General features: G+C 39.9%; 1 protein-coding gene across 3 annotated transcripts in view; it reads left to right on the forward strand.

Moving 5' to 3' along the window:
• pik3r1 (phosphoinositide-3-kinase, regulatory subunit 1 (alpha)) overlaps nucleotides 1-11378 on the forward strand; it is a 29022-nt gene extending 17644 nt beyond the window's left edge. Inside the window, exons 1-9 of one of the 3 annotated variants that reach the window (XM_037752026.1) lie at nucleotides 2804-3089; nucleotides 5580-5781; nucleotides 5869-6049; nucleotides 6150-6275; nucleotides 6364-6506; nucleotides 7117-7293; nucleotides 7405-7479; nucleotides 7572-7742; nucleotides 8676-11378. In XM_037752026.1, coding sequence (XP_037607954.1) covers nucleotides 3074-3089; nucleotides 5580-5781; nucleotides 5869-6049; nucleotides 6150-6275; nucleotides 6364-6506; nucleotides 7117-7293; nucleotides 7405-7479; nucleotides 7572-7742; nucleotides 8676-8865 — 1281 coding nt within the window. In that variant the 5' untranslated portion in view covers nucleotides 2804-3073 and the 3' untranslated portion in view covers nucleotides 8866-11378. Of the gene's footprint in view, nucleotides 1-2803; nucleotides 3090-3132; nucleotides 4227-5579; nucleotides 5782-5868; nucleotides 6050-6149; nucleotides 6276-6363; nucleotides 6507-7116; nucleotides 7294-7404; nucleotides 7480-7571; nucleotides 7743-8675 lie in introns of those variants that run through there. The other 2 variants (XM_037752027.1, XM_037752025.1) reach the window with 2 other exon arrangements.
• Nucleotides 11379-12901: the final 1523 nt, after the last annotated feature.

Genomic DNA, 12901 nt, shown 5'->3' on the forward strand with positions numbered 1-12901 from the left:
AAACACTTTTATTTAACTTCCATTATCCACACAGTTTTAAAAGCTGTTGGTCTATTGCTCATGATAGAATATTCTTTATTTACTAATGAAATGCACCACTGTTGAGTGTTGCATTGCTGCTGTTTGCTGTGTAGCATTTATTATTGAATGCAGAACAGGGTTGTATGTTCTGCAGGGGCTAAAACACTGCAGAACATGAACTGAACACCCCCAGACCTGAACTATTAATAGCTTGAAAAAAGGTGTTGAGACTTGCAACTGCTGCAGTTGTAGAGGGCCACGGGGTACACTGTGGAGATAAAATACAGACATTGTAGGGCAAGTTAAGGCTGCTTTATTATGTACTGGTTCCTGATGATCTTTGCTGCAGAACAGTGGAACAGTTTCTAAAGCTTTAGCTGCAGAGGATGTCTGTTTCTGTTTTTTGAGCGTGCAAATAACCTCGTTAGAAATTAATATTGCATTCTGTTTTGACAGTTCGTGAAATCTTACATGGTTTTCATAGCAATTTGTCTGAGAAAGAATACAACTTAGTGTGATAGTGTTGATTTTTGTGTCAGTGTGGCTTTTGAATTTAGCAGAGAACACCTTTTTCACAAATTGAGCGTGGTGAAGGTGATCGCTGGTGAATTTCCATGAAACATATGATCGTGTAGGTGTGAAAATTGATAAAATCTTGTTTGACATTCTGGTTTTCTTCTTCAGGACAGATCACTTTTTCAGAGCATTCACTGGTGATGTTATTAGTTGTCAAACAGAACTGCACAACGTCAGTTTTCATGGCTGGTGCAGCGGTGGTCTGCATAGATGAAGCCAGTCTGGTGGTGTGTGAGTGCAGTGCATTGCGTGGCACAGTTATGTTTTTACAGTGCTAGTTAAAAGCACGGTCGTTGGCTGGCCCGGGACTGGCTGTGGCTGTTTAAACATTTTATTACCTGTTAGGTCTATTTATAATGTTCCTATGCATGGGCCACTCTCAGCTGTCAGTAATTTGCACCTGCGGGAACACTTTGGCACTGGGATGGATGGATGGATTGAAGGGCGGCCAGGCAGGCGGGCAACACAAACCCTGAAACGCTTTTTTACTTCTTTTTACACACTTATATAAACACAGAATCCTGCTAAACCCAGCCACGGTTATTACATTGTTTTTTTAAGGCCAGAATCGATATATTTGCTTCATTTGAGTCTATGTGGAGGTGGAAGGAAGTTACCGCTTTTATTTTATTGTAGTCTGAGTAACGTGATGTCATATCCGTTCCGTATCCGTCAACCAAAACAAACCTCAGAAAGTATAAAACGTTGGAGGGTCAGCGTGGATACGACCTGCATCCTCCCATTTTAAATCCAGTGTGGTAAACACTGCACATCCAGTAAAGGATGGAAACACTTTGGATTTCACACATTGCAGGAAAAGTAGAGCTAGACATCACGGCTAAAGCTACATGCTAACTCTGTCACGGACAGGAAACGTTATCATATCGCTCTCGTCTCCGTGGTCAAATGTGCCGACGCTACGACTGTAGATCACCCATATACTGACATTTGTGTTCTCTGCATTCAAACGGCCCCGATGGAGCTGATCATGGATGGATAAAGAGAACAGAGCTGACAGGAGAGCTAGAGACCACCTTAGAGAAGTTAGAGGAAGTAGACACGTGGGACTACGTCCGATTTTCAAAATAAGGTGTAAACAAAGGGAACTGTATACACAAAATACATCTATGGAAATACGATTGATTGGATTATATTCACCAGAAGTATCAAACATTACATGTCCCTTATAAATTAAAAAGAAAATACCACTAATTTGTGAGAGAAATGTTTTTATTCATTGATTTTTAGGTTGCTGGATAATTTTTTTTATAAATAATTCCTGACAATTACTGATATATTTGACTTCAGGACATCTCTGACTACATACATGCTGAAAATCAAACATTCTTACTGGATTCATTTAGATATTTTCCAAAGTAAAAGTCCCTAGAAGTGTATGATTCAACTTTCTCCCATGGTCTCGTGTTAAAAAAAGTTATCAAAAATCGTAATAAATCATAATATCGAATCGTAATACTTAAAAATAAAAAACAAGTATCGTGATGGTGTCTAATCAGGAGGTGAATCATCCCAGCCATACTGAACATACAGGTGTACTGAAATGGTTTCAGTCAACTGTCTCGCACAGATAACTGCAGGTTCACAAGAATAGAGAAGAAGAATAGCCTACTATGTTAACGCACATGTACAGAATGTACATGTGTTTCTGTGAATGACCCGTGTGTGTGTGTGTGTGAGTGTGAGTGTCTGCGTCCCTCCTCCCAGTTACTGCGGGCCTATTTTAAGTAAGCGACAAAAGGCCCACTTAGATTTGGTTGGCTGGAAAGTGGCCATGCTCCACAGAGCACTTCTTGTTAACGGAGGGCTGCTTCCAGTTTCTAGGGCCACTCCCCCCCCCCCCACCCCATCCTCCCTCCGCCTGGATCTCCACATGTCCTCCCTGCCTCAAAGTGCCCAGCTCAGCAAATATTTGAAACTTTGCAAGTTAATCATAAGACTGAACTCCCCCTGCCTCCTCCTTTACAAACAGAGAGAGACAGAGAGGGAGGGAGTGACCAGGGAGACTGAGAGAGAGGGAGAGGGAGAGAGAGAGAGAGAGAGACACGCACACACATGCAGCTGGCTCGAGTGGTTGCTTTTAGAACAGGCAGCACTGACACTAGAGCAGCTACCGCTAATCATTAACTATCTGCCTCCATGTGAGCAGGCCTCGGAGAGAGAGAGATAGAGAGAGAGAGAGAGAGAGAGAGAGAGAGAGAGAGACTCAGCCCTTCACCACACTCACAGCAGGAACTCAGTCAGACAGTCGCATGTTGCACCTGCCTCACGCCGAGCGGATTACCTGGATTTCAATAAGAAGCACATACAGCCGTTACCTTTTAAGAATTAAAAAACAAACCTAAACTATGACATGGAGCTTTACTGGAGGACTTGAAAGTAACTCTGTTGGATTTAATTTACCTTTTGGGAATAAAAAGAGGAGCTACAAAAGAAGAGATTGTTAGTTCACCAAAACATGCACAACTTGCAACGTAAGTTTTGACGTTCTGCATCTTTTTTTTTCTTTTTAAATTACGATACTAAAGTGGAGCAGTGTGTTTCTACTGCTTCTGCCTCCAGGCTATAACCAAAGAGGGCTCGCTTGGGAGGAATAAGACAGAAATATCACAGCTTAAGAAAAGACTAGAACATGAATAATAGTTTTCTTTAAGCCCCAAGTCAAAGCTGCCAGTGAACAGATTTGCATTGGGCTGCTTCTAATGCTGTATAGTTATTAACTATTCTCACTGACTGCATATAAAACTCTGCTTTGCTCTCAGACGAGTTGATGAATCTGAAAGAGTTCAGTGAAGATGTTCAGTTTGGACTTGATATTCAAACATTCCCAACAGGTATGTGTATGGACACAGTGGAGGAGGGCAAGTTTATGTTCATTTATATTCTGGATTTTTCTTACAATTCCTAAAGAAAGGGGCATTTAGGTCACATACTTTGACATTAAAACATTTTTTCAAATACACTTATTTGTAGTTGATGCGCTCAGTTTAGTTACTACTTAAGTTAAGCACGGCCCAATAACCGTTCCTCAGTTGAACCTAGCAGGACAGTGTTCCACTTGAATCCTTATACCTTACCAAGAACTAGGTCTATTTTAATTTCACTTAGGAAATCAAGGGAGTTATCTCTGTCATGCCGAGTGTCACGCTGTGGGATTACAGGCGTATTTCGGCGCTCTGGGTGCCGCTGACCGGGCCGAGCATTATAATTTAGCTGCGTACGTGCTGCTGCAGCAGAGCTGGCTTTGTCTGAGTGCCAGCAGTGGGCCGGACTAAACCTCCGCACGACACACGCAGGGAGGAGGGGCTGAGCAACCTGCAGGAGAGCGAGCAGCCGAGCTCCACAGAGAGGGAGAGGGTGACCGAGGAAAGGCATGGAAACAGGCTGCAGGTCTTCTTTTCTCTGCTAGTGGAGAGATGCTGCACAGATGGATGCATACTAGGATGTAGCGCTGGATGCTGCAGAGAGAATTATTTCTGTTTAGCTGCAGTGTTGTAAAGAATTGAAGCAGGGAAGTAAAAGGTAATGGGCTTTCAGAATGACCTCATCACTCTCAGGAAATGAAAGATGCAGGAGTGGTTGGTGACAGACCCCGCGTGTGATTGGCTGTGGTAAGTGATGTAACACGTTACTGAGCAGGCTGCTCTTAATGGCTTTTCAAATGGATGTTTAGGTGGTCGGATATAAAACCCTTTATTGTTTCTCTGTGGAGATCCTTTTTGCAGTTAATCACATATGCAACCTGCAATCTGTAGAAATGTGTCTGTGGAGCCGTTGCTCCTCTTGAGCAGGTTTAAAAATGAGACATTTCTTGTAATCTTGAGAGGAAATGTGATCAGATTGGAAGGCTAAAAAGGTGCTGAGAAGTGCAGCGGAAACCATGAGCTGTGGTTGAGCCGGTAGGCTGCATTCTGCACAGATTGTAAAGCTTTGCATTTTCTGCCATGTCACAATTGTTGCTGTCAAGTGAACAGTGCCTGCGTTCTCAATGGACTGAGTCCTGCAAGGTCCGTTGTAGCAGAAAGGGTGGTAATGCAGAGGGAGTGAACAAAGGCAGTGCAGATTTGTGGGTTAAAAATAGCCAGCTACCTTAGCTCTGCTACAGCTGTAAGCTAGCTAGCTTCACTGGGAAACTGTCAGCTTGTGAGCAGCCACTGCAGATTTAAGATGTCTGTTTTAGATCCACAGCAGCAGATCAAATGTTCCATCACTTGATTGTCACATGAAAATCCCCATAGACACGATGCAAATCTGACTCTTAGTGCAGCCTTAAAGCTGCAATTGGAAATTGAGATTTAATGGTGGTTTAATGGTAAATACAGAGTCACTGATAATTATCTAACAGAATCTGGTTATTTAACATTGAAGCTGGATATTTTCTGGGGGCAAAACCTAGAAGGGAAATCTTCGTTTCATTGCTAAATTAAATTAAATTATGCTGGTGGTGTATCAGTATTCATAATGGGCACCATTTCTTTCTGCGTGAAAATATAGAAATTAGGCCTCAGCGCTGTATTTGCAGCTGGGAATATTTATAGAAATCTCCTTTTCTTGAATGAAATTCATTCTCCCTGACTCATGCTTCATTTCCCCTCCCACCGCCTCGCTGTTACCGCCTCTCTGTTGGAGAGGGGCAGCGTCTCCTCATCCCCAGTTAATCAATGGAGAAAAAAAAAGACGAGTGAGCGAGTCACAGAGCTTGTGTGTGATTCCCAGCATCTGCAAAATGCTGGCCTTAATTCAGTTTAGTGGAGCTCAAGTTTGGTATCCAGCTTTATTTTCTGCAGCTTTAAAGATAAATGTTTTCAATGCAGATCAGGAGCCCCGTTAATGGTGTCGCAGCGAGCCAGAAAATCAATCATTCAATTCAAGTTGAGAACCTGTTCAATGTGAATGTGAGCACATAAAGGCTCCATTTCAGTGCATTTATTTACATTCTGTTTTCACGCCTCTTGTTCTCACAGCTCTACCTCCAAAGCCACCCAAACCCACACCTGTGACTAACAACGGTATGAACAACAACATGGCGCTACAGGACGCCGAATGGTACTGGGGAGACATCTCAAGGGAGGAGGTCAATGAGAAACTGCGGGACACCGCGGACGGTACGTTTCTGGTGCGAGACGCCTCTACAAAAATGCACGGAGACTACACTTTGACTCTGAGGTAAGTTTGAAATAGTTTCCTCTTATCGACCATCTTTTATTTATCTTTAGCCGTTAGTCTAACAGGTTTGGTTACTTTTGTCTACAGAAAAGGAGGAAACAACAAACTCATCAAGATATTCCATCGGGATGGCAAGTACGGCTTCTCAGACCCACTGACCTTCAGCTCAGTTGTTGAGCTCATCAACCACTATCGCAACGAGTCACTGGCTCAATACAACCCCAAGCTAGACGTCAAGCTGCTGTATCCAGTCTCCAAACACCAGCAGGTAGGACGGCAGCTTATAGTCTCAACTAGCAACACTTAAGATGCTTATGCTCAAGCAATTTAACTGCAACTTCTTGTCTTGGTTATGAATCTGTTCTCAGGATCAGGTAGTGAAAGAAGACAACATTGAAGCTGTGGGGAGGAAGCTCTGTGAGTACCACCAGCAGTACCAGGAGAAGAACAAAGAGTACGATCGTCTGTATGAAGAATACACCAGAACATCACAAGTGAGTACCATCCAGAGTCAAACTACCATCTAGAACTTCACTGCAATATCTGTACGACACACACTCATCACTGGGCCTCTTCTTCCAGGAAATCCAAATGAAAAGGACGGCTATCGAGGCTTTTAATGAAACTATAAAGATATTTGAGGAGCAATGCCAAACACAAGAGCGGTACAGCAAGGAGTATATTGAGAAATTCAGGAGAGAAGGCAACGACAAGGAAATCCAGAGGTAAGAGGACACCACACTTAACGATAATAATGCTTGCTTTAACTCCACTAATTTCCTTAACGTATTAACACATCTTGTGACTTTTGGGTTGTAGCGGGTTCAGTTTTAAAACTAGAGATGCTGGTATCATATGAAACTAGAAAACGTGATGAATCTTTTCGGGAAAGAGGTTAAATAATGCTCCAAAATTCTGCTAAATTTTTGTGAGGAAAAACTGTCATGGCCATTTTCAAAGGGGTCCCTTGACATCTGACCTCTGACCTCCAGATATGTGAATGAGTTTGCCATGTTATGATTTGAGCATATTTTTATGCTAAATGCAGTACCTGTGAGGGTTACTGGACAATATCTGTCATTGTTTTGGGTTGTTAATTGATTTCCAATAATAAATATATACATATATTTGCATAAAGCAGCATATTTTCCCACTCCCATGATAATAAGAGTAGCATTAAATAAATACTTGACAAATCTATCTTTTAGGTACATTTTGAACAGATAAAAATGTGTGATCACGATTAACTATGGACAATCATGCGATTAAATATTTGAATGGATTGACAGTCTTAGTTTATTTATGTTAAAAGTTAAACTTCATTGTTGCTTTCAGGATTATGGGCAACTACGACAAGTTGAAGTCCCGGATTAGTGAAATCGTAGACAGCAAGCGCCGACTGGAGGAAGATCTGAAGAAACAGGCGGCAGACTACAGAGAGATCGACAAGAGGATGAACAGCATCAAGCCCGACCTCATCCAGCTCCGCAAGACCAGAGACCAGTATCTCATGTAAGTACAGCACTCCATCAGCACCTTGGCTGCTTCTGAAACTATCAACTTCCCTCTGGAGAAAATCTAATTGGATCTGCCCTGGTTTCTAATGGGTTCTCTCTCTTGTAGGTGGTTGACCCAGAAGGGAGTCAGACAGAAGAAACTCAACGAGTGGCTCGGAATCAAGAACGAGAACACAGAAGAGTGAGTATCCATTTTCATTTGAACTCATTAACCGACAGTGAAGTGCCTTTACCTCACAACTTACATCTGTGTACGGTACTTTGTTTTTCCAGTCAATATTCTATGGTGGACGACGATGAAGACCTTCCTCATCACGACGAGCGAGCCTGGAAACTGGGCAACATCAATCGACTACAGGCGGAGGCTCTCCTCCAGGGCAAGAGAGACGGAACATTCCTGGTTCGAGACAGCAGCAAAGCGGGATGCTACGCCTGCAGCGTTGTGTATGTATCTTGTCTACGTACTTTATAAAGGAGAGGTTACAAACAATAGTCAAGCTCCCTGTATGAAGATTGAAACAGGATGTGTCCCTCCTGTTCATACTGGCCATTAAGAGATGCTAATGTGCTTTCAATGTAAACACAAATACATATATATGATGTTTCAGCAGTCTGGAGTTAGACAAATCAAGTGGATATCCTCCAAAGTCATTTTACTACACAGTTCACTCTTGTTGTTACTGTCCAATGGGGGGAAACTTTTTTTTATAATAAAAGACATGTAACTATAAGATATCGACTTGATTTGTCTAAAACTGCTGAAGATTCATACTAGCTTCAGACTCTTTTTATATTGAAGGTGATGTCTTAATGTCCAGTATGAACAGGAGGAAACGGCAAACAAAGTCTGTTTCAGTGTACATATGGTATATGGTATGGGTGGAACGGTACGTGTAATTGTAGAACGTTACAGGACGTTCGGTTCGGTTAGGAAGTTGACTCACCTCAAAAAAAAATCATCCACTGAGTTACAGACGTCTCTTTCCCAATGTAAGTCTATGGGAAAAAGTATTTTTGGGCCCAATGGCATCACGTGACAGACACGGAAGTTGTAGTACCGCCGTTTGCCCACTCCGAAAATTAGCTTCAAAGCTCGGCACTCTTCCTGGGGGCTCGAGTTTGTCAACATCCGTTTTATCTAATAAGCTACTCTCACATATGAGGTCAGAGGTCAAAGGACCCCTTTGAAAATGGCATGCCAGTTTTTCTATCACCAGAATTTTGCACAACTTATTAAAAGGTTATATAACAAAAGATCCATACTTGATGTCCGTGTATGGAGAATATATTGTCACGTAACATATCGCGATACTATGCTGTATTGATTTCCTACTGCACACCCAGAACAGTTTGTGACAGGTTGTCCTCTCTTTGCAGTGTGGACGGTGAAGTGAAGCACTGCGTCATCAACAAGACCCCCTCAGGTTTCGGCTTCGCGGAGCCGTACAACCTGTACGGCTCATTGAAAGAACTCGTACTTCACTACCAGCACACGTCTTTGGTCCAGCACAATGACTCTCTGAATGTGACGCTAGCGTACCCGGTGTATACCCAGCAGAGACGGTGAGGACCAGGACGTTTCCACACGGACACAAAGAAAAGGCCTCACGGGGATTTGGAGATACGTGTCCTCGGACTCCATGATTTTAAAAGAAGAGGCTCTGTTTGCCCAACTCAGACTTGAAATCGGAGGAAAAGACGCAATAAAGCCTGAAACATTTCAGTGACTTTGCCCGACCACGAGCCCGAGGCGAGTCTGAATGTAGATTTATTTCTCTTTTGCTTTTTGTGGGAGCACAGAATCAAGAGGAAACTGCTGAAGTCTCCCGCAGCGGAGGACATCGGAGGCCTTTTCCTAACGGTGCTTGTTCTTTTTCAAAGCTTTACCAGCCGGGAATGTCTAAACGCACCAGATAAACTCTTCAAATGGAACTGTACTCACCGGCCACAACGTCGTTTTTCCACTTTTTTTCCTTTCACGTCATCTTTGTGTGTGTCTGTGTGTGTGTGTGTGTGTGTGTGTGTGGCTGTGAGTGTGTGTGTGCGTGTGAGTGTGTGTGTGTAAGATTGTCCATGTGACCAAAACTCATAGAATCAGGAAGATGTGTGACGTTGGGGAACGTCTGCAACACATTAGCCTGTGTTAACTGTTCAGTAGCAGACCATGGATCAGCTGATAAATGTAGCAAAATGGCACTTTTTAAACAAAGTTTAATTCTTTTGAAAAGACTCCTATATGGACTTTAATGAGAAGAGCAGAGAGGACGAGACGTCTGTATCCTGCCTTCTTCCTGTTGATCTTTTACTGTGGGCAGGTGAACTATTTCATGTACATATGTGAAAATGTGCAAAGTCATGAATCAAAGTGCACCAAACCAAAAAGGATCAGCTCCTGTTTAGTTCTGTTCTGATCTGCTATGCAATTCTTTCTCCATTATTTCTTCAGAATTGTCTTTTATTCTGTTGCGACCCACAATATAAGCTTGTCGTATTGCTTGAAAAGTATCTTTTCCTGTTTAAATATCCTAGAGGATATTTAGTGTCAAAATGCCGAGATACAGCTTATGATTTTTAAAGGATAATAATAGCAACATACACTTTATTATAAATGACTTTAACAACTGGTATAAAGATGGAAAAGATGAGTTTTTTTGTTTTGCTTCAAACTAATGTTCTCAGGCAGAGCCTTTTGAGTACTATTTCTTACCGAGCATACATGCAGTTCTTTGTTGAGACGGACAAAGAGAGCACTCAGAGAACGAGATGATGGGATCGTACAGCCCTTATCTAACCATCACCACCAAAACAACAGGTAGAGATTTATTTTCTTATGAAATCTATATGTTCCCACATGAGAATATATCAAAGCAGACTGGTGTTTTCAACTGATGGATATTGGTATTAAAAGATCAATATACATTTCCACTTAGTATTTTTCTGTATCAGAAAATCACTGTGTTTACATGGGTGGATCGGCTCATTTCAGATAGTCTTTAATTTCATATTTCTAAAAACGTGCCAGTGGAATCCTTAACAGAAAACATTCAGCCACAACTCAACCACATGTTCTGTCCCACATCTTAATTCTAGCTTTTAAAAGTCCAAGTGATCGGTACGTGTGTAAACCCACTGGTAATAATTACCTGAAAACGTTTTAAATGAAGCCACCAGAACTACCAATGTGTCACCATTGTTAAGTCCAATGTGAAAACCATTCAAATGACAACATGTTCGCCATTGATAATAATGTTCTATATTTTGCGATCATAGATCTGCCCGCCATAAAAACTATTTAGATGTGATATTTTTATTCCCACCCTAAAATGTACTCATGCTCAGCACAGCTGTCAAGTTAAAATGTTAAATATATCTTCGTGTAACAAATTAGTTGTTAAAAAATATATAAATAAAACCATTAACCCAATGTCATTTTTGATTAATGCTTTTCAAATTTGACTCTTAAATTCTCTCCATCTTTGCGGTAAAAGGTACCAAAAACAGACTTACCGACCGCAACCTGTCCACTTGTGTCACTTCCTGTCAAAAGAAATGTGGACAGTTATATTGGACATGACATTTGTCACATTTAATAAGTTTTAATTAGTTTTGTGCATATTCTTCTCCCCTCATGGCAGAACTGTTGTACAGCTTGAACAAGCTACTAAAATGTGTTTTAGATGTATTTGACCATATTACTCATCTAAGAGATTTAATGTCATTTATTTTAGGTTTTATTGGTTCTTTCAAAGCTGTTGTCATGGATACTATATCTGTCATATGACATTTATTTTATTAGAATATTCCCCCCCAACAGCTGCTGACATGAACTTTTTGTTTGTTATTGTCAAAAATATTTTCTTTTTTTTAATAGTTCTTGGACAACATGCACCATTATTTTCTTTGCCCCAATTCTGGGTTGTATGATTATTTTAGGTGTCTTTTTTATTTGAAGCTCATCTTTTTGTGGGTGTCCCAGACATGATGATTGGATTGAGATTTACCAGTGCTCCCCAAGTTTTGCTTCAAATCTGTATTGGGCTTTGTTAAAAAGAAAATAAAACACTTCTTTTTAAGAAACAACTCTTGTTTTGGTCTTATTATTGAAGTTAATGCAACTGTTGCATGGATCGCCATACAATTACATTTTTGACATTGACGATTATTTCCTTTTGGATCAATCTGATGATTGTTTTTTCGAGATATGAGAAAATGTTGTTATAATTTTCATTAATCTCAAGGTTAAGTCTTCATATTGCTTGTTTTATTGAACCAATGGTCGAAGACCCAAAGATATTCAGTACAAGAAGACCCAAAGATATTCAGTATAAGGATCATATAATAATCATATATTTAACATGTTATAGTAACTGTTACTTTCGCAGCAACTAGTACTCTGAAAGTGTCTCTACTTTGTTACTTTTGACATAGCAAGTTAATGATGGAGGGAACCTGCCAAAATCAAAAATAAATGAATAAATAAAAACATGTCATTAAATGTAGGAAAGTAATATTAAAAATAAATGTAGCCATTAATTAATTGATAAAATGTGACATAAATTGACATTTATGTTTAATTTGCTTCTTAATTAATCTTTGTACTAATTTGCCCTTTTATTTTGTGTTTATTATTCTAATTTTTTTAATTTAATCATTTATTTTAGCATTTACTTTTATTTATTTTATATTTATTTTTTTAATGCATGTATTTTTATTTTCTGCATGATTTTCCCTTTGCATTTCACTCCTTACATAAATAAATACATGCGTTTAAAAGTAAATATAAAATACTTAAAAATAGATGCAAAAATAAATAAATTAATACAAAAGAAATGCAAAAGAAAATGAATACATATCAAATAAATGCAAGAATGAATAAATACATTTAAAAATTAATAAAAATTAAATTAAAAAAAAGTAAATAAATAAGGGAATTGATAGAAAGATGAATAAACAAAAGCAAATTAAAACATATAATTTGTCACATTTTATCAATAAATTAATGTCTACATTTATGTATAATATTATTTTGCTACATTTAATGACATATTTATTTATTTATCGAGTCATTTATTAATTCATTTATTTTTTATTTTGGCAGGTTCCGTTCAGCATAGTTAACGGTGTTGTTTTTATTGATTTGGGAGGAAAACTGTAAATTGAATCTCATAACACTGCTTCTTACTTCATGTGTTTGTGTTTTTTATGACATTTTAATGACATGCTATGAAATACTATACGATGACTTTTCTTTGACATAATGTGAGGACGCAACAACTCCCTCACTAACTGTTTGGTTAAGCCAAGTGGGGTTGATCACAGTTTTCTTTGTTTTTCTTATGTGTGTAGTTAAGGGGTTAATTGACTGACAGGGACTGAGTGGCTCCAAGTGTAATCAGGTGTGCTATGATTGCCCAGGTTCTCACTGCAGGTGTCTCCAGTCTGAGCTGATGGCAGTACTCGCCTGATAGGCCAGTTTGAACTGGAAGGGCGGGCTGTTAAGTTATGTGACCATATGGGAAAGTAGAGTTTGAAAAAGGGTGGTAAAAAGAGCAACACCAGGCATGTGGTGAGCAGTGTAACTGAATGCAGAGGATTTTTCCCTC

This window comes from Sebastes umbrosus, chromosome 19, assembly GCF_015220745.1.
Source record: "Sebastes umbrosus isolate fSebUmb1 chromosome 19, fSebUmb1.pri, whole genome shotgun sequence".
Classification (NCBI taxonomy): Eukaryota; Metazoa; Chordata; class Actinopteri; order Perciformes; family Sebastidae; genus Sebastes; species Sebastes umbrosus.